At 40.5% G+C, this 18,302-nt stretch overlaps 2 protein-coding genes across 8 annotated transcripts; one reads left to right on the forward strand and one right to left on the reverse strand.

Annotated features, from left to right (window-relative positions):
- Positions 1 to 443: 443 nt before the first annotated feature.
- Positions 444 to 4,762, reverse strand: LOC138210775 (uncharacterized). 2 transcript variants are annotated; one of them, XM_069170094.1, is made up of 6 exons: positions 4,672 to 4,762; positions 3,772 to 3,835; positions 3,202 to 3,641; positions 1,340 to 1,633; positions 1,149 to 1,223; positions 444 to 913 (listed from the first exon to the last, which is right to left on the reverse strand). In XM_069170094.1, exons 3-6 carry the CDS (start codon positions 3,320 to 3,322, stop codon positions 780 to 782), a joined length of 624 nt encoding a protein of 207 aa, XP_069026195.1. In that variant the 5' UTR covers positions 3,323 to 3,641; positions 3,772 to 3,835; positions 4,672 to 4,762; the 3' UTR covers positions 444 to 779. The 2 variants fall into 2 exon arrangements, with proteins under 2 accessions (XP_069026195.1, XP_069026196.1); XM_069170095.1 differs by lacking the exon at positions 1,149 to 1,223 and having other exon boundaries at positions 446 to 913; positions 3,202 to 3,835.
- Positions 4,763 to 11,439: 6,677 nt separating this feature from the next.
- LOC138210771 (immunoglobulin lambda-like polypeptide 5) lies at positions 11,440 to 16,613 on the forward strand. Of its 6 annotated transcripts, XM_069170088.1 has the most exons (7): positions 11,440 to 11,548; positions 12,061 to 12,325; positions 12,419 to 13,226; positions 13,357 to 13,806; positions 15,371 to 15,664; positions 15,781 to 15,834; positions 16,070 to 16,613. In XM_069170088.1, exons 4-7 carry the CDS (start codon positions 13,662 to 13,664, stop codon positions 16,201 to 16,203), a joined length of 627 nt encoding a protein of 208 aa, XP_069026189.1. In that variant the 5' UTR covers positions 11,440 to 11,548; positions 12,061 to 12,325; positions 12,419 to 13,226; positions 13,357 to 13,661; the 3' UTR covers positions 16,204 to 16,613. The 6 variants fall into 6 exon arrangements, with proteins under 6 accessions (XP_069026189.1, XP_069026186.1, XP_069026185.1 ...); XM_069170085.1 differs by having other exon boundaries at positions 11,440 to 11,615; positions 12,419 to 13,806; XM_069170084.1 differs by having other exon boundaries at positions 12,419 to 13,806.
- Positions 16,614 to 18,302: the final 1,689 nt, after the last annotated feature.

Here is an 18,302-nt window from a genome sequence, read left to right on the forward strand (position 1 = left end):
GGAGCAGACGTCGCATTTACGCTGTTTTTGAAGCAATTACTGGATCGATTAAAACAAAAATAACACAACGTTTGTGCTCATAAACCTCCATATTCTCATAGAAATGCAATTTATGTCTTTCTGTAATTTTCACACTTAGCAAAGTCATCCGGCGGGCCGAGCTGGACCCCCCGGCGGGCCGTATGTTTGACACCCCTGGCGTAGAGGTTTACTTTGACACTGACACAAGTTAAAACAAAATGATTCATACACAAAATAAATGATCAGGAGATGCAGACCTGAACCAGCTGGATCTCACACACCTGCTTGTTTAGATAAAAAACTGCACGTTCATGTTTATCTAAAATAGTACAGGAATGGTTTGTGTTTATTTGTACAATGATATTCGTATCAGCCTGAACGTTTCTCTTTTTTTTACTTCAGTTTTGGATGGGAGAGAATTTATGTACAATCACGGTAAATTACTGTATGCAGAGACCTGAAACAATAATGTTTTTTTGTTAGTTTATTGAGAATATTGTACTGAATAAATGAGAGGAACCTACAACCTACAATATTTAAAAATAAGAACAAGACGAAAGAAATGTTAACTGTTAAAATACCAACAAGGCAGCTAAAAATTCAGCTTAATTTCACGTTTTGTTTGTCACACTTTAAGTTTTTAAAAACATTTTGACAACTCTATCCAAGTCCACATTTAAACCAACCACACGTCAAAAATAAAATTTCTGAAAACTGATTAAAGTTATATTTAAGATGACCAGTCAGTGAGCATGTGTTCAGTTGGTGGACGGTCTCTTGTTTCTCAGGCTTGTCAGCAGAGAAAGTCCACAGCAGTACACCAGACTCTTCACTATCAGCACTGTGTACAACACGCAGAGCAGCTTCACCCTGCGCAGAGACTGGAAGGACACTGACAGACAGACAGAAAGACAGACAGACAGGTCATTCATCTCTCCACAGTCTGTTCAAATATATACATTTCTTTAGTATATCATTCAATTTTTAATCGCTTTAACATTTCCTGGCGGGAGGACCAGTTTTGCAAGAAGACACGTGTCCACTACAGTTTGACTGAAAGCTCAAAGACCCTTCAGGACCTGACCAAGCTTTAATATGACCCCTACACCGACAGCAGGTGATCTTACAGTCAGCTTGCTGCAGAGATGGAGGGCCTGTTGGTTCTGTCTCTGGAGGATCGGTGGTTGCTGGAGCTGGAACCTCTGAAATAAAATGGAGACAGATGTTTGGAGCTGCAGTGAGACATGTCCGTCCTCTTTGACAGAGTCTCCACATGAAGCTGAAACCCTGCTGAACACAGTCACCAAGCCTTCATTACCTTCTCTCTGGTTCGACTCATGCTTGACGTAACAGTGGTATTTAAAGGTGTGGAGATCATCCTGATCAACCACCCTGATGGAGGCGGTGCGTCCCGGCTCTCTGAGCTCCAGCTGTTCTCCCTCAGAAGAGAGAAACTTCTGAAACCAGTCGTTCTTCTTCTGTCTTTTCCAGGAGAACTGGACCTCAGGAGGAAACATGGCTGAGGCCAGACACAGCAGGAAGGTCCTCCCCTCCAGGTGGGCTCTGCATGCTGCTGGGTACATGATTACCTCCGGCTTCACCACCGGCTTATCTGAAGTTTGACAGCAGCAACAAGCAGCACAGACACACAGTGACACAGTCAACAGCAGCTTCCAGCACTGCATTCAGTCTGATCCTGGAAACTACATGGACTCTGATCAATAAACTACTCATCAATACAGCACAAAGTTCACTACATACTGTGTTCACCTTCATATCAGACACAATCATCACTTCATGTATTCAAGTGTCACATGTAGAAGACTGAAAATGTTTGAAACATTAAATCATATTACAGATTTATTTGCACGGTTATGATTTTACCAAATACTTTAATGTAACTTAATGAAATTTACATGAAATCAATGGAAAATATTTCTTCAATATAAAGGTAAATAAAAAAGTTTCCGTAGTTGTCTCTAAAGAAAGAAACATTGTTGTTTGATTTAAAACATTGTGTTGCACGTTAAATATTTAGCACCATTAACTTTAACTATTAAACACATCAAAACGCCAATAAGTTTTAGATAATTATATTTCATAACAATTTTAAGTAGTCTGTTATGTAAGACATTATTCTGAAATTGAAAATTCAAGTCATAAAATGTGTTCATTTAAATATCACCTTTTACATTTGCAAATATACATATATTTAAAATGCATATATATTTATTACATTTTTGTTGATGTATTTTCACGTTAAAGTTGTACCTTCATATAACAAATAGTTAACAAGAATTTAATGTTAACAATTTAGCTATTTATTGACTGTGCGATAAAATTAACATATATCCGTACTTTTCTTAAAAATACTTTTAAAAATATGAAACATTAACTTAAACTTAAAATAAAGTATAATATTGGTTTTCCAAAAGTTCAAGAGATGACTCAAAACTACTGAGATGATCGAACATTTAATATTCATTAAGATATTAATTATCTGTCCAAAACAATTAACAGAAATGTTTACTTCATTATTAACAACAGGATTTAATCTGAACAATTAAGCTACTAATTGATGATTGATTACAATTATTACTTTTCATAGTTTTGTTTCATAATTGTTTCTTTTTACGAAATTTTAACTTAACACAAAATACTACATACATATATAATAAATAAAATTATTTTGTTTTTCCAAAACATCAAGAGATGACACAAAACTACTGAGATGATTAAACAGTTAATATTCATTAAGATGTTCATTAACTATCCAACACGATGATTTAAAACGTGTACTTCCGTGCACATTTAGAAGAACAATACAATATTAAATTAAATTGACCATAAATCTCATATTGTTTTCAAAAGTCAAGTGATGATTTAGAACTACGCAGATAATCAAACACTAAATATTCCTAACAAAACTAAAATGTCACTTTTTGTGGATAATTTCATTCTCACGCAGAGAAAAAGAAAACGATTTAGTTGTTATGGGAGATTCAAACATATTTTCAGAGATTATAGATTTTTTCTGATGTAACAATGTCTGCAAGATGAATTCTCTGCTATCTGTTAAAAAAAATAACCTGTGAAGCCCGAAGCAGCAGAAACTGACTTTAAACACATTTTCAGTTTCTACAATAAAATAGCTGAAGCAAAATAAATGTTTGTTCTTACCTGTTACATACAGTTTAGTTCCAGAGCCAAAGATCCAAACCTTCCACAGAGAAACAGACTGATACAAAAACCTGTCTTCTGCTGAACGTGTCAGATGAAGTGAACGAGTCCAAAGTGTCATATTTCAGCTCCATGATGTGTTTCTTTCAGGTTCATATCAACATGACTGTCTCTTCTTCTGATGGATAAGATGGACGTGAGGTCACAGTGACCTTGACCTTTGACCTCGACCTTTGACCTTCCAGTCAGTTTATCGTTGATGTAGTGAACCTTTGTGCAACATGTGAAGAAACTACCTCCAGGCATTCATGACATATTATATTCACGAGGATGGATCAAAGTGAACTGACAGTGACCTTGACCTTTGACCTGTGACCCCCAAAGTCCTTGAGTACAGGTGCTGATTTTATCCAAATTTGAAGAAATTCCTTCAAAGCGTTCTGAAATTCAAGGTGACAAGAATGGGATGACGGGATAGGAAAGACATGAGGTCACATTAACTTTGACCTTTGACCCTTGACCACCAAAATCAAGTTGTAATTCATCCTTTAGCCCGGTAAACGTTTGTACCAAGTTTGAAGAAGTTCTCTGGAGGCATTCTTGAGATATCGCGTTCACGTGTCGGTGAAGGAACCTGAAAACATAAAGACTCCCGTTATGGTTGTCGCTAAAAAACAAGATTTAAAGTACTTATATTTACAGAAGATGCAGCCTGTGTGTTCAATAATATAGTCACAGACTCTGATGTAAAACTACGTCACTTTTCTGAATCAGCACTTTTTATTTGACATTTTAACCCAACTAATGGTTCTTTAACTTCAGAAAATAAAAATGAGAACAAAAATATTGATCTTGAAAGCTGCTGAAAACCAAATGAAATAAATCTAAAATAAGTTCTGACAGCAGTAAAGAAAAACTTCCCTCAGCTCAGTCTGTTTGTGAGATGGAGGTGAAATGTGAACCTGAGCTGTGGTTTACTGCTCTCTTCCTGTCACAAACACTGTTTGACATCTGCTGGTTTTTGTTCAGGCTGCAGGGATCATTTCTCACTGTGGGTAACAGACTTATAACAGGAGCAGTAGTAGGTGGCTGAATGATGGAGTTTAACGTTCTGGATCTGCAGCTCCCAGCCGTTCCCTTTATTCACTGAAGAGAAATCATCTTTCTGAGGATGATTGTACCCTGAATATATTTCTCCATCGCTCCTACGAATACCAAGAATAAGTCTGAATGTTTCTGTTTCTTTCTTCTGGTACCAGTACACATTAACACTATCACACTGGTGAGTTTGTTTACAGCTGAATGAGACTTTGTCTCCAACTTTCCTGGTCAGAGTTAAATCATCCTGAATGAGCTCTGCTGCCATGGCAACCAGCGCTGTGGAGACACGGACGGACAGATGAAGGTCAGCGTGACGGCGTTAGTTAAAGGTGAAGTTTGCCGGCTCCCGATTGGCTGGAAAACACTCACCTGAACACAGACAGCACAGAGCAGCAGCCGGGAGGAAAAACATTTCGTTTCTTCGGTGCGGCGGCGTTTCCTTCTGGTGAACCTGGAGAGAAGTGACGCTCCGACGCAGCCGAGGACGAACGAGGACGAGCCGTGAGAGACCAGACGAGGGACACGTGGTTTCTAACAGGTCCTCAAAACCCTCCCATCAGCCCCTGCAGCACAAAGATAAGACTGCTGCTGCTGATTGACAGCTCGGCTGAAGCTGCTCGTGCGGTTTCATCGTCTGGATTTGAAAAAAAAAGAAAAAAAAATCTGGGTCACATGATGCAGAAACACTGAAAAACATTCAGGTTGGTGGTGAGTTTATAACACGGACTGTTATCTGATGTTTAAAATACAAAACTACAAATCCTCACAGCTCCTCAGAAACTGATTGAACTGATGGATTTAAATGAATTTAATGAAGTAAAAAAAAATTATATTCTTTATTTTGATTCTTTTTATTGGTTGTCATATATCATATTATAAATATTTCCCATCGGATTCAGTCCGACATGTTTCAAACTTTATAATCTGCTCTCACATTTTAAATAAAGTTCTTCTTTGATTTATGAGTTCGTGGAAACGAAGCCGTCAGAGATTCTGCTGGAAACAGAGTCGACTGCAGCTTCTTTTTTTTTTTGTCTCCTCCACCTTCCAGCTGATGTGAAATTCATCTCCAACGAGTCGTCTGGATCTCGTTGTACTTGCGGTGACTCGCCTCAAGATGGCGCCGCCTCTCTTTGCTTCTTCATTGAAGACACAGACGGCAACAAAAATCCTCCTGATGATAAAATATCAGTGTCGCTGCTCATTCTGTCAAATCCATCACATAAACCCAGCGGAAGTTTCAGCTGGAAGTTGTGAGGTTTTACATTTAAAGGGATAGTTTCCTCACAAATGTTCCAGTTTTGAATGAAAGCAGTTAAAATCTGAAACAAATATTTTCCCCCAGATTCAGTCTGACCAATAGAAACTCCCGTCTCCAGCGTTGGCCCCGCCCACTACATCCAACTTAACCTTCAACAATGCTTTTGACTTGAGAGTGAAGGTTTTAAATTTGCAGCCAAAAGAATTCTAGTTTCACGAGCAAAATTCTTCATCTGTGACCAAAACTAACAAAACTTTAAGAGCAAATTTGTTGGCAATGCAATAATTTTATTCTCAGTTTATATATGTTTTACTTACAAACTTGATTTGTGATTGCAGTGCCAGAAATTTGCTTTTAAAACTATTATTTCATTTGCTTGCATAATAAAGACACAAAAATGCCCTTCATAGATGTTAATGTTCGCCAGCAGATGGAAGTAGCGTCAACAAGATCTCAATGAAGGCCGCTGTGCTCCTTTACAACAGTTCGGTCGACCCAGTCGACCCAGCGAGACCGTTGGGACGGACGTTAGAAACACAGATACTCAATCGATGCTACTTTTATTTGTATTTTCAGGTAAGAAAATGACTAAACAATCGTATTAAGTTTGTTCTTGTTCGATATGCCGTCTGGTACGTTTGGTTGTCCAAGACGGGACTCGTGAATGTTTTTTTTGTTTGTTTGTTTTATCACTGTATGATATTTAGATGAAGGTCAGTGTTTTAGTTTCCTGTCTGTTCCAGTGACAGAGAAGCTGATCGTGTGACCTTCAGGAACATGTTACATTTTCCACAGTAAACCTGCTCTGTGAAGGATTTGAACTGCTTTCATTCATAACTGGAACATTTGTGAGGAAACTATCCCTTTAAATGTAAAACCTCACAACTTCCAGCTGAAACTTCCGCTGGGTTTATGTGATGGATTTGACAGAATGAGCAGCGACACTGATATTTTATCATCAGGAGCATTTTAAGTTAAAGGTCAGACAATGGACCGTAATTTTTCCACGTTTCTGGCTGGGGCCATTGTTATTGTTTACTCTCGTGATCAGCTGATCGCTGAGTAGGCCTCTACTGCTGCTGCCCGGAGCGAGGCCTGAGATCCCGGACGAACTTCGGAGAAGACGTCGGGGTTGCAGAGCTGGAGCTAAGCTGAAGGCGAAAAGGAGGAAATATAAACCAGCGGTACCGGAGATCTTAATGGGGAACGTGAGGTCGTTGGCCAACAAGACGGACGAGCTCGGCGCGCTGGTAAAGACCCAGAGAGAGTACCGGGAGTGCAGCATCATGTGTTTCACCGAGACGTGGCTGCACTCACATCTCCCGGACCACAGCGCGGCCGTACCCGGCTTCAGGACTGTTCGGGCGGACGGAGACGTTGTTCGGAGCGGCAAGAAGAAAGGTGGAGGGATTGCAGTCTATGTGAACGAGAGGTGGTGCAATCCCGACCACGTGTGTGAAGGAACGTTTCTGTATCCCGGACATTGAACTTCTAGCCGTGGGGATGCGCCCGTATTATTTGCCGAGGGAGTTCACGTCCGCCATTGTTATCGCTGTGTACGTTCCTCCATCAGCTGACGTAGAGGCAGCAGTGGACACCATCTACTCCACCGTGTCCAAACTGCAGACTAAGCATCCCGGTGCATTTTTGGCAGTTACTGGAGACTTTAACCAGTCTGGATAAAGTACTGCCAACTTTGCACCAGTATGTTAACTGCCCCACAAGGAACAATAAAACTCTGGACTTACTGTATGCTAATGTCATGGATGCATACAGTACTACTGCCCCCCCCCCCCCCCTTGGTAGATCAGACCACAACCTGGTCCTGCTGACTCCCCAGTATGTTCCCCTGGTGCAGAGGCAGCCTGTGACCACCAGGACTGTGAGGAGGTGGACACAGGAGGCTAAAGATGCCCTGCAGGACTGCTTTGAGTCCACGGACTGGGATGTGGTGTCCAACATGGGGAGGACATCAACAGCAGGACGGACTGTATCACAGAATATATTAAATTCTGTGAACACACCACCGTACCATCCCAGACTGTACACTGCTTCCCCAACAATAAGCCGTGGATCACCAGTGACCTGAAAGTTCTTCTTAATAAGAAGAAAGCAGCCTTCAGGTCTGGGGACAGGGAGGAGCTCAGGAGAGTGCAGCGCCACCTGAAGGAGAAGCTCAGGGAGTGCAAGGACTCCTAAGGAGGAAGCTGGAGGCCAAACTCCAACAGAACAACGTGAGGGAGGTGTGGACCGGTATGAAGGAGATTACTGGGTTCAAGGGGAGAGAGAGACAACCAGGGGGAACCTGGAGAGGTCAAATGAACTAAACTGTTTCTTCAACAGGTTTAGTTCTCCGCCCTCATCTGTCTCCTCCACACACCACACCTCCCAAACACCTCTGCTGCCTCCCCCCTCCCCCCTCTGCCCCCCCTGGTGAACTGCATAGAGCCCTCAATCTCAAAGGGCTCTTCCTCCATCGATACCTCGACCCCCCCCCCCCCCCCCCCACCTCTCTCTGTGATGACTGGCCAGGTTAGGAGACAGCTGGAGAGACTCCACCAGCGCAAGGCTGCAGGACCTGACGGCATCAGTCCCGGGGTCCTGAAGACCTGCACCGTCCAGCTGGCTGAGGTCCTACAACACCTCTTCAACCTGAGCCTGAAGCAGGAGGAAGTCCCGGTGCTGTGAAAGACATCCTGCCTGGTTCCAGTCCCTAAGAGGACGACTCCATCTGGCCTCAACGACTACCGACCGGTTGCCCTCACATCTCATGTGATGAAGGTGCTGGAGAGGCTGGTCTTGGCACACCTCAGGCCGCTGGTGAAATCTTCTCTGGACCCGCTGCAATTTGCGTACCAGCCTCGTGTGGGAGTGGACGATGCCATCATCTACCTGCTGCAACGAGCTCAGTCTCACCTGGATGGAACCGGTGACTCTGTGAGAATCACTTTCTTTGATTTCTCCAGTGCATTTAACACCATCCAACCACTGCTGCTGAGTGAGAAGCTGTGGGTGGTGGGGGTGGTGGGGGGAGGGGGGTGGACGCATCCACCGTCTCCTGGATCACTGACTACCTGACAGGCAGACCACAGTTTGTCCGTCTGGGCAGTGTGCTGTCTGATATGGTGGTCAGTGGTATTGGAGCTCCTCAGGGAACTGTTCTGTCTCCTTCCTGTTCACCTTATACACAACTGACTTCCAGTACAACTCAGAGTCCTGCCATCTGCAGAAGTTCTCTGATGACTCTGCAGTGGTCGGTGTATAAGGGATGGACGGGAGGACGAGTACAGGACAGTAGTGGAGGACTTTGTGGAGTGGGCGGGAAGAAATCACCTGCTCCTGAACGTGGCCAAGACCAGAGAGATGGTGGTCGACTTCAGGAGGAAGACGACGGCTCCACAACCGCTGAGAGTCCTGGGAGAGGTGGTGGACATGGTTGAGGAGTACAAGTACCTGGTGTCTCCATGACAACAGACTGAACTGGAAGACCAACATCAACGCTGTCTACAAGAAGGTGATGAGTCGACTCTTTTTCTTGAGGAAACTTCGATCCTTCAATGTGTGCAGCAAGATGTTGGAGATGTTCTACCATCTGTTGTGGCCAGTGCTTTGTACTTCACTGTGGTCTGCTGGGGGAGCAGCATTGGAGCCGGTGACACCAACAGACTTAACAAACTGGTTAAGAAGGCCGGCTCCATCATCGGCTACAAACTGGACAGCCTGGAAAAGGTGGTGGAGAGGAGGACGCTGAACAAACTATTGTCCATATTGGATAATCCTGTCCACCCTCTCCACCACCTGCTGCAGGGACAGAGGAGCACTTTCTCCAAAAGATTCCTCCAGCTCCGCTGTCACAAGGACAGACACAGGAGATCATTCCTGCCGACAGCAATAAGACTGTACAATAACTCACCTCTGGCAAAATCCATCACAGTACAATAACACTGTTGACTGTGTGTCTTGGTTTGTTTGAATATAATATATACAGATATATGATGTACTGTATAAACTGTGCATTTTATATTTTATATTTATATTTTTCAATGCTATTTTATTGCTTTTCTATTATTATATTCCATTCTATTATTTTATTCTATTATTTCTATTATTATCTTATTGCTTCTGTTTGCTGCTGTAGCGAAAAAAATTTCCCCTCGGGGATTAATAAAGTAACTACCTACCTACCTACCTACGTACCTACCTACCTACCTGCCTACCTACTTAACCGGTGAAACTAGATGATCCTTTCATGCTAAAAACAAGACCGACTGGATTTAAAATGTAAATCTAAGATTATTTTACCCGGTTACACCGTTTTGTAGTCTAAGACTAGAAGTAAAAATCATTTGATGTCAAAAAGGCCTCTGGCCAGCTGGAAGGTGGAAGAGGTGAGAAAAACAAACTGACATCAACATGCACTACAGAACAACAACAACAACTGTGTGTTTTTCTGTCTTTACGTTAATAATCTTTTTCTCGCATCTTTTCGTCCCTCCAGACGTCCCACAGCAACATGTCTGTCAGGAGGAGGAGGAGTTTCTCTCAGACCTTCAGCTCTGGAACGAGGAGAGGAACTCCGGTTTGGACCAGGAGGAACCAGAACCTCCGCAGATGAAAGAGGAAGAGGAGGAACTCGGTCGGGACGGAGAGCAGCTCGTTCTGAAGCTGGAGACGGAAACCTTCACGGGGACTCCAACTTTTGAGGAAAGCGACCGCAGCGACCCGGAACCGGACAGCGATCGCAGCTTTCTAGTCGCCGAGAGCCGAGATCAAAAAGGAGGCCGGCGCGCAAAGGCCGAGATGAAGCCGAAGAAGAGACGCCTCAGGAGCAACGCAGACGAGTCGGTCGCGTCCCAAACGGGTAAAAAGCCTCTAAAATGTGACGTTTGCGGAAAGCGCTTCGACTACAAGTCCCACACGGACAAACATCGGAGGATCCACGCGGGCGAGAAGCCGTACTCGTGCCAAACGTGCGGGAAGCGCTTCACGCAGACGGCGCACGTGAAACGGCACATGACGATCCACACGGGCGACAAGCGCTACGCCTGCGACACCTGCGGCAAACGCTTCACCCAGACGTCGCACCTGAAAAAGCACACGAGGACTCACGCGGGGGAGAAGTCGTAGCGACCCCGGGGAACTTTTTCTCTACCGGAAGCGCTTATGAATCATAATGTTAATTATTTTATTTTTTATTGTTAAATCAGGTTTCAATCTGTATCAGACTGCACAACCCGTGTAAGGTTGTCTTGATTGTGGAGGAATCTTTAGCAGAAAGCTCATTGCATTTTTACTTTTAACAGTCCTGCATCTTTTTTTTCTTCTTTTTTTTTTCCACTAATAGTGTTTTTGGAAAACGTCACGTTAAAAGTCTTCACTGATGCGAACGCGTGGAAAAACGTTTACAAAGAAAAGGGGAAGTGTAACGTTGCCATGGTTGCGGCGAGTTACACTTTGGGATTTTATGGTGCGTTCATAATAAAAAGTAAAAAGACACGTTTTGTTGTATTTATTTTTTAATATTATATTTACTTCTAAATCGCTGTATTCCTCAGACAAATAATAAACTTTGTAGTTGGACTACTTTTAGTCATTTTATTTAAATAATATTAAGATAAAAAAAATAAATTATTCTCAGTTCATATATTTTTTACTTAAAAACTTGATTTGTGTTTGTAGTGCCAGAAATTTGCTTTTAAATCTGTTTTTTTTTTTTGTTTGCATAATGAAGACACAAAAATAACCTTCATAGATGTTAATGTTCGCCAGCAGATGGGAGTAGCGTCAACAAGCGTTAATGGAACATTTGTGAGGAAACTATCCCTTTAAATGTAAAACCTCACAACTTCCAGCTGAAACTTCCGCTGGGTTTATGTGATGGATTTGACAGAATGAGCAGCGACACTGATATTTTATCATCAGGAGGATTTTTGTTGCCGTCTGTGTCTTCAATAAAGAAGCAAAGAGAGGCGGCGCCATCTTGAGGCGAGTCACCGCAAGTACAACGAGATCCAGACGACTCGTTGGAGATGAATTTCACATCAGCTGGAAGGTGGAGGAGACAAAAAAAAAGAAAGAAGCTGCAGTCGACTCTGTTTCCAGCAGAATCTCTGACGGCTTCGTTTCCACGAACTCATAAATCAAAACAGAACTTTATTTAAAATGTGAGAGCAGATTATAAAGTTTGAAACATGTCGGACTGAATCTGAGGGGAAATATTTGTTTTGTGGAAACAACGTGAACAACATGACGATCAAAATCTGTGATGTTAGAAGAGAGAAAATAATTCAAATCAATAGAATTTAATTTACTTTATTGAATGAATTTAAAAACATTTCAGAGTTCAATCAGTTTCTGAGGAGCTGTGAGGATTTGTAGTTTTGTATTTTAAACATCAGATAACAGTCCGTGTTATAAACTCACCACCAACCTGAATGTTTTTCAGTGTTTCTGCATCATGTGACCCAGATTTTTTTTTCTTTTTTTTTCAAATCCAGACGATGAAACCGCACGAGCAGCTTCAGCCGAGCTGTCAATCAGCAGCAGCAGTCTTATCTTTGTGCTGCAGGGGCTGATGGGAGGGTTTTGAGGACCTGTTAGAAACCACGTGTCCCTCGTCTGGTCTCTCACGGCTCGTCCTCGTTCGTCCTCGGCTGCGTCGGAGCGTCACTTCTCTCCAGGTTCACCAGAAGGAAACGCCGCCGCACCGAAGAAACGAAATGTTTTTCCTCCCGGCTGCTGCTCTGTGCTGTCTGTGTTCAGGTGAGTGTTTTCCAGCCAATCGGGAGCCGGCAAACTTCACCTTTAACTAACGCCGTCACGCTGACCTTCATCTGTCCGTCCGTGTCTCCACAGCGCTGGTTGCCATGGCAGCAGAGCTCATTCAGGATGATTTAACTCTGACCAGGAAAGTTGGAGACAAAGTCTCATTCAGCTGTAAACAAACTGACCTGTGTGATAGTGTTAATGTGTACTGGTATCAGAAGAAAGAAACAGAAACATTCAGAGTGATTCTTCGTATTCGTAGGAGCAATGGAGAAATAGATTCAGAGTTCAATCATCCTCAGCAAGATGATTTCTCTTCAGTGAATAAAGGGATCGGCTGGGAGCTGCAGATCCAGAACGTTAAACTCAATCATTCAGCCACCTACTACTGCTCCTGTAAGAAGTATTCGTACCCACAGTGAGAAATGATCCCTGCAGCCTGAACAAAAACCAGCAGATGTCAAACAGTGTTTGTGACAGGAAGAGAGCAGTAAACCACAGCTCAGGTTCACATTTCACCTCCATCTCACAAACAGACTGAGCTGAGGGAAGTTTTTCTTTACTGCTGTCAGAACTTATTTTAGATTTATTTCATTTGGTTTTCAGCAGCTTTCAAGATCAATATTTTTGTTCTCATTTTTATTTTCTGAAGTTAAAGAACCATTAGTTGGGTTAAAATGTCAAATAAAAAGTGCTGAGTCAGAAAAGTGACGTAGTTTTACATCAGAGTCTGTGACTATATTATTGAACACACAGGCTGCATCTTCTGTAAATATAAGTACTTTAAATCTTATTTTTTAGCGACAACCATAACGGGAGTCTTTATGTTTTCAGGTTCCTTCACCGACACGTGAACGCGATATCTCAAGAATGCCTCCAGAGAACTTCTTCAAACTTGGTACAAACGTTTACCGGGCTAAAGGATGAATTACAACTTGATTTTGGTGGTCAAGGGTCAAAGGTCAAAGTTAATGTGACCTCATGTCTTTCCTATCCCGTCATCCCATTCTTGTCACTTTGAATTTCAGAACGCTTTGAAGGAATTTCTTCAAATTTGGATAAAATCAGCACCTGTACTCAAGGATTTTGGGGTCACAGGTCAAAGGTCAAGGTCACTGTCCGTTCACTTTGATCCATCCTCATGAATATAATATGTCATGAATGCCTGGAGGTAGTTTCTTCACATGTTGCACAAAGGTTCACTACAACAACGATAAACTGACTGGAAGGTCAAAGGTTGAGGTCAAAGGTCAAGGTCACTGTGACCTCACGTCCATCTTATCCATCAGAAGAAGAGACAGTCATGTTGATATGAACCTGAAAGAAACACATCATGGAGCTGAAATATGACACTTTGGACTCGTTCACTTCATCTGACACGTTCAGCAGAAGACAGGTTTTTGTATCAGTCTGTTTCACTGTGGGAGGATACAGCTACGGCTACACCTTTGGCTCTGGAACTAAACTGTATGTAACAGGTAAGAACAAACATTTATTTTGCTTCAGCTATTTTATTGTAGAAACTGAAAATGTGTTTAAAGTCAGTTTCTGCTGCTTCGGGCTTCACAGGTTATTTTTTTTAACAGATAGCAGAGAATTCATCTTGCAGACATTGTTACATAAGAAAAATCTATAATTTCTGAAAATATGTTTGAATCTCCCATAACAACTAAATCTTTTTATTTTTCTCTGCGTGAGAATGAAATTATCCACAAAAAGTGACATTTTAGTTTTGTTAGGAATATTTAGTGTTTGATTATCTGCGTAGTTCTAAATCATCACTTGACTTTTAAAAACAATATGAGATTTATGGTCAATTTAATTTAATATTGTATTGTTCTTCTAAATTTATACGAAAGTACACATTTTAAATCATCGTGTCGGATAATTAATGAACATCTTAATGAATATTAACTGTTTAATGATCTCAGTAGTTTTGTGTCATCTCTTGATGTTTTGGAAAAACAAAATAATTGTATTTATTATAAATGTAAGTAGTATTTTGTGTTAAGTTAAAATTTCGTAAAAACAATTATGAAACAAAACTATGAAAAGTAAAAATTTCAATCAATCATCAATTAGTAGCTTAATTGTTCACATGAAATCCGGTTGTTAATAATAAAGTAAACATTTCTGTTAATTGTTTTGAACAGATAATTAATATCTTAATGAATATTAACTGTTTGATCATCTCAGTAGTTTTGAGTCATCTCTTGAAGTTTTGGAAAAACAATATTAAACTTTATTTTAAGTTTAAGTGAATGTTTCATATTTTTAAAAGTATTTTTAAGAAAAGTATATTTATATATTTTTTTTATCGCATAGTCAATAAATAGCTGACTTGTTAACATTAAATTCCTGTAAACTATTTGTTATATGAAGGTACAACTTTAAAGTGAAAATACATCAACAAAAATGTAAAAAATATATGTGCATATATATATTTGCAAATGTAAAAGGTGGTATTTAAATGAACACATTTTATTACTTGAATTTTCAATTTCAGAATAATGTCTTACATAACAGACTACTTAAAATTGTTATGAAATATAATTATCTAAAATGTATTGGTGTTTTGACGTGTTTAACAGTTAAAGTTAATGGTGCTAAATATTTAAAGTGCAACACAATGTTTTAAATCAAATAACAATGTTTCTTTCATTGGAGGCAACTATGGAAACTTTTATATTTACCTTTATGTTGAAGAAATATTTTCCATTGATTTCATGTAAATTTAATTATATTTCATTAAGTTACATTAAAGTATTTGGTAAAATAATAACTGTGCAAATAAAACTGTAATATGATTTAATTTTTCAAACATTTTCAGTCTTCTACATGTGACACTTGAATACATGAAGTGATGATTGTGTCTGATATGAAGGTGAACACAGTATGTAGTGAACTTTGTGCTGTATTGATGAGTAGTTTATTGATCAGAGTCCATGTAGTTTCCAGGATCAGACTGAATGCAGTGCTGGAAGCTGCTGTTGACTGTGTCACTGTGTGTCTGTGCTGCTTGTTGCTGCTGTCAAACTTCAGATAAGCCGGTGGTGAAGCCGGAGGTAATCATGTACCCAGCAGCATGCAGAGCCCACCTGGAGGGGAGGACCTTCCTGCTGTGTCTGGCCTCAGCCATGTTTCCTCCTGAGGTCCAGTTCTCCTGGAAAAGACAGAAGAAGAACGACTTGCTGGAGGAGCTTCTCTCTTCTGAGGGAGAACAGCTGGAGCTCAGAGAGCCGGGACGCACCGCCTCCATCAGGGTGGTTGATCAGGATGATCTCCACACCTTTAAATACCACTGTTACGTCAAGCATGAGTCGAACCAGAGAGAAGGTAATGAAGGCTTGGTGACTGTGTTCAGCAGGGATTCAGCTTCATGTGGAGACTCTGTCAAAGAGGACAGACATGTCTCACTGCAGCTCCAAACATCTGTCTCCATTTTATTTCAGAGGTTCCAGCTCCAGCAACCACCGATCCTCCACAGACAGAACCAACAGCTGACTGTAAGATCACCTGCTGTCGGTGTAGGGGTCATATTAAAGCTTGGTCAGGTCCTGAAGGGTCTTTGAGCTTTCAGTCAAACTGTAGTGGACACGTGTCTTCTTGTAAAACTGGTCGTCCCGCCAGGAAAAGTTAAAGCGACATAAAAATGAATGATATTCTCAAGAAACGTATATATTTGAACAGACTGTGGAGAGATGAATGACCTGTCTGTCTGTCTTTCTGTCTGTCTGTCAGTGTCCTTCCAGTCTCTGCGCAGGGTGAAGCTGCTCTGCGTGTTGTACACAGTGCTGATAGTGAAGAGTCTGGTGTACTGCTGTGGACTTTCTCTGATGACGAGCCTGAGAAACAAGAGACCGTCCACCAACTGAACACATGCTCACTGACTGTTTTCTGCTCGTCTTTTACCACCAACAAATATCATCAACTCATCTAAATTTGTAACTTTGATCAGTGTTCAGAAATTTTAAAATGGGACGAGTGTGGTTGGTTGAAATGTGGAGTTAGATACAGTTGGAGAAGTTTGACTTCAATTTAATTCCAAGTTTAGACGCTTTATTTGCTGACTTGTTGATGTTTTAGCACTTAATATTGTTTTCGCCTCGATCTTACTTTTAATTATACTCAGCGTTGTAGGTTCCTCTCATTTCTGCAGTACAATATTCTCTATAAACTGAAAAATATCATTGTTGTTGTTTTTATCTATGCTTGTAGTAGTTTACTGTGATTGTACGAAAATGATCTCACATCCAAAACTTAAGTAAAAAAAAAAAAAAAGGCTGATACGGATCTCGCTCTTTCTTTTGTCTTTTCAAACAGTTATTCTAAACATACAAAAACATAAATACACATAAATCTTTAAAATTATTGTCCCTCTGCTCTGAGTGTTATTTTCTAATCCAATAATAAAGAAAATTCAATTGTTATCTGTCAGGTATTTTTAACAGTATATCTCGTTTTTCATATAGTAACCTCAATTAGGAATAAATCAATTATATTTTCTGACTTCATAAACTTAAGTTTAGAAGAATTTTTGTAAATGATATAAACTGTGAACAATCACAGCCTCAATAGTTTAACTCTGATTTTAAATAACATTTAATACATTCTCAGAGAATGTCCCGAAGAAAATCTAAAAGAATACAAATAAAAATAAACATCAGGGTCAACAACGTTAAATACAGATGTTCGTTTGGTTTGGTTGTAGATTATCTTTTATAACTGTATTACAGTGCGGATGTAAACCTCTACGCTGATGACACTGTTGTTTACACGAGTGAACAAACAGCAGGGGGATGAAAACATGATGGGTGGTTTTAATCTTTTCATGAATTAGTTTCATTTAATATATTCATGCAACACATTTAAAAAAAAAGGAAACACAAACTAGCAATAATGTTTTATAGGAAACTACTGACAACACTATTTCCAATAAATTTCTTAATTTGAAATATACTAAAAATTACAATCTAAAAACATTAATTACATGTGATCATTCCATAAATGTTTTAAAATATGTTTGTACGTTATGGTCTTTTCTCAAAATGTCTTGATAAACTGTGATTTTGACTCAGATCAGAAAAACTCTATAACATAAAATGAACACCGACCTCATGAACTCTACTTTAATTGAGATTTACTGCAGCTTTGTAACTTCCATTTACACTGTGAATACAGATCAGATACAAAATTACATCAGTGTAGCATTGATCCCAAATGAAGCGAAAATGACTTAATAAGCTTAAAGATATATTATAATGCCAGAATCATGTGACACGTCATGAGTGAAACACAGACGGCTACAGCGGTAAAAAATAAACATAAATTTCCTGGAGAGAAGTGGGTTAATGTGTGTAGTGAGGTGAATTAATTAAAAAAAATTTGATTAAACTCACTAACATGTACAAACTCTTTTGATGGGTTAATTTCAATGTTTTTATAGTACCTAAAATAATGAGACCTGAAGTGAACCAACACCGAACAAGTTACAGGTTTTCTTAACGTGTGAAACGTCATGACTTGTTTGTCTCAGTGGTTTGTGTTTCTGGTGAAAAGGCCGGGTTCACTTGGACTATTCCGCCACACCCCCTCGGAGTGGTACGTTCCACCGCTCATGTGTGAACCAGCTCACCTGTGCAGGGCAGCTCTCCCCTGCTACAATATGTTGGAGGTGGTAGTCGTGAATGTGTGTTACAGCGTTTGAAGACTTCATGTGTGCGTCCTTTGACATGTAAGTAGTGATGGTGAGATGAAGCCTCATGAGGCATCGAACCACTTCAGCCAATTGGTTCGAGAAAGGGTTCATTTCTCGAAGCTTCATGTGAACACGAAACCACCTACTGGCCAAGTGTATAATCACAGGCAGCTGTATCTGAACCACATGTGATGCATTGAATTTTTGTGTCTGTTATGGCTGTTGGGAATGACTATGAATTACAAAAATGCATGACCAAATAATTTCTGTACATAA

Source organism: Embiotoca jacksoni, unplaced genomic scaffold, assembly GCF_022577435.1.
Source record: "Embiotoca jacksoni isolate LCO1_2020_lvr unplaced genomic scaffold, fEmbJac1.0.p SCAF_48, whole genome shotgun sequence".
NCBI classification, from domain to species: domain Eukaryota; kingdom Metazoa; phylum Chordata; class Actinopteri; family Embiotocidae; genus Embiotoca; species Embiotoca jacksoni.

What these genes read in the sequence shown, in the direction of transcription:
- LOC138210775 (XM_069170094.1), bottom strand. Translation starts at nt 3,322, where the DNA reads ATGACACTTTGGACTCGTTCACTTCATCTGACACGTTCAGCAGAAGAC. An exon ending in TGAGTCGAACCAGAGAGAAG is followed by an intron (nt 1,224 to 1,339) that starts GTAATGAAGGCT and finishes ATTTTATTTCAG; the next exon opens with AGGTTCCAGCTCCAGCAACC. An exon ending in ATCTCTGCAGCAAGCTGACT is followed by an intron (nt 914 to 1,148) that starts GTAAGATCACCT and finishes TCTGTCTGTCAG; the next exon opens with TGTCCTTCCAGTCTCTGCGC.
- LOC138210771 (XM_069170085.1), top strand. Translation starts at nt 13,662, where the DNA reads ATGGAGCTGAAATATGACACTTTGGACTCGTTCACTTCATCTGACACG. An exon ending in AACTAAACTGTATGTAACAG is followed by an intron (nt 13,807 to 15,370) that starts GTAAGAACAAAC and finishes GTCAAACTTCAG; the next exon opens with ATAAGCCGGTGGTGAAGCCG. An exon ending in GACAGAACCAACAGCTGACT is followed by an intron (nt 15,835 to 16,069) that starts GTAAGATCACCT and finishes TCTGTCTGTCAG; the next exon opens with TGTCCTTCCAGTCTCTGCGC.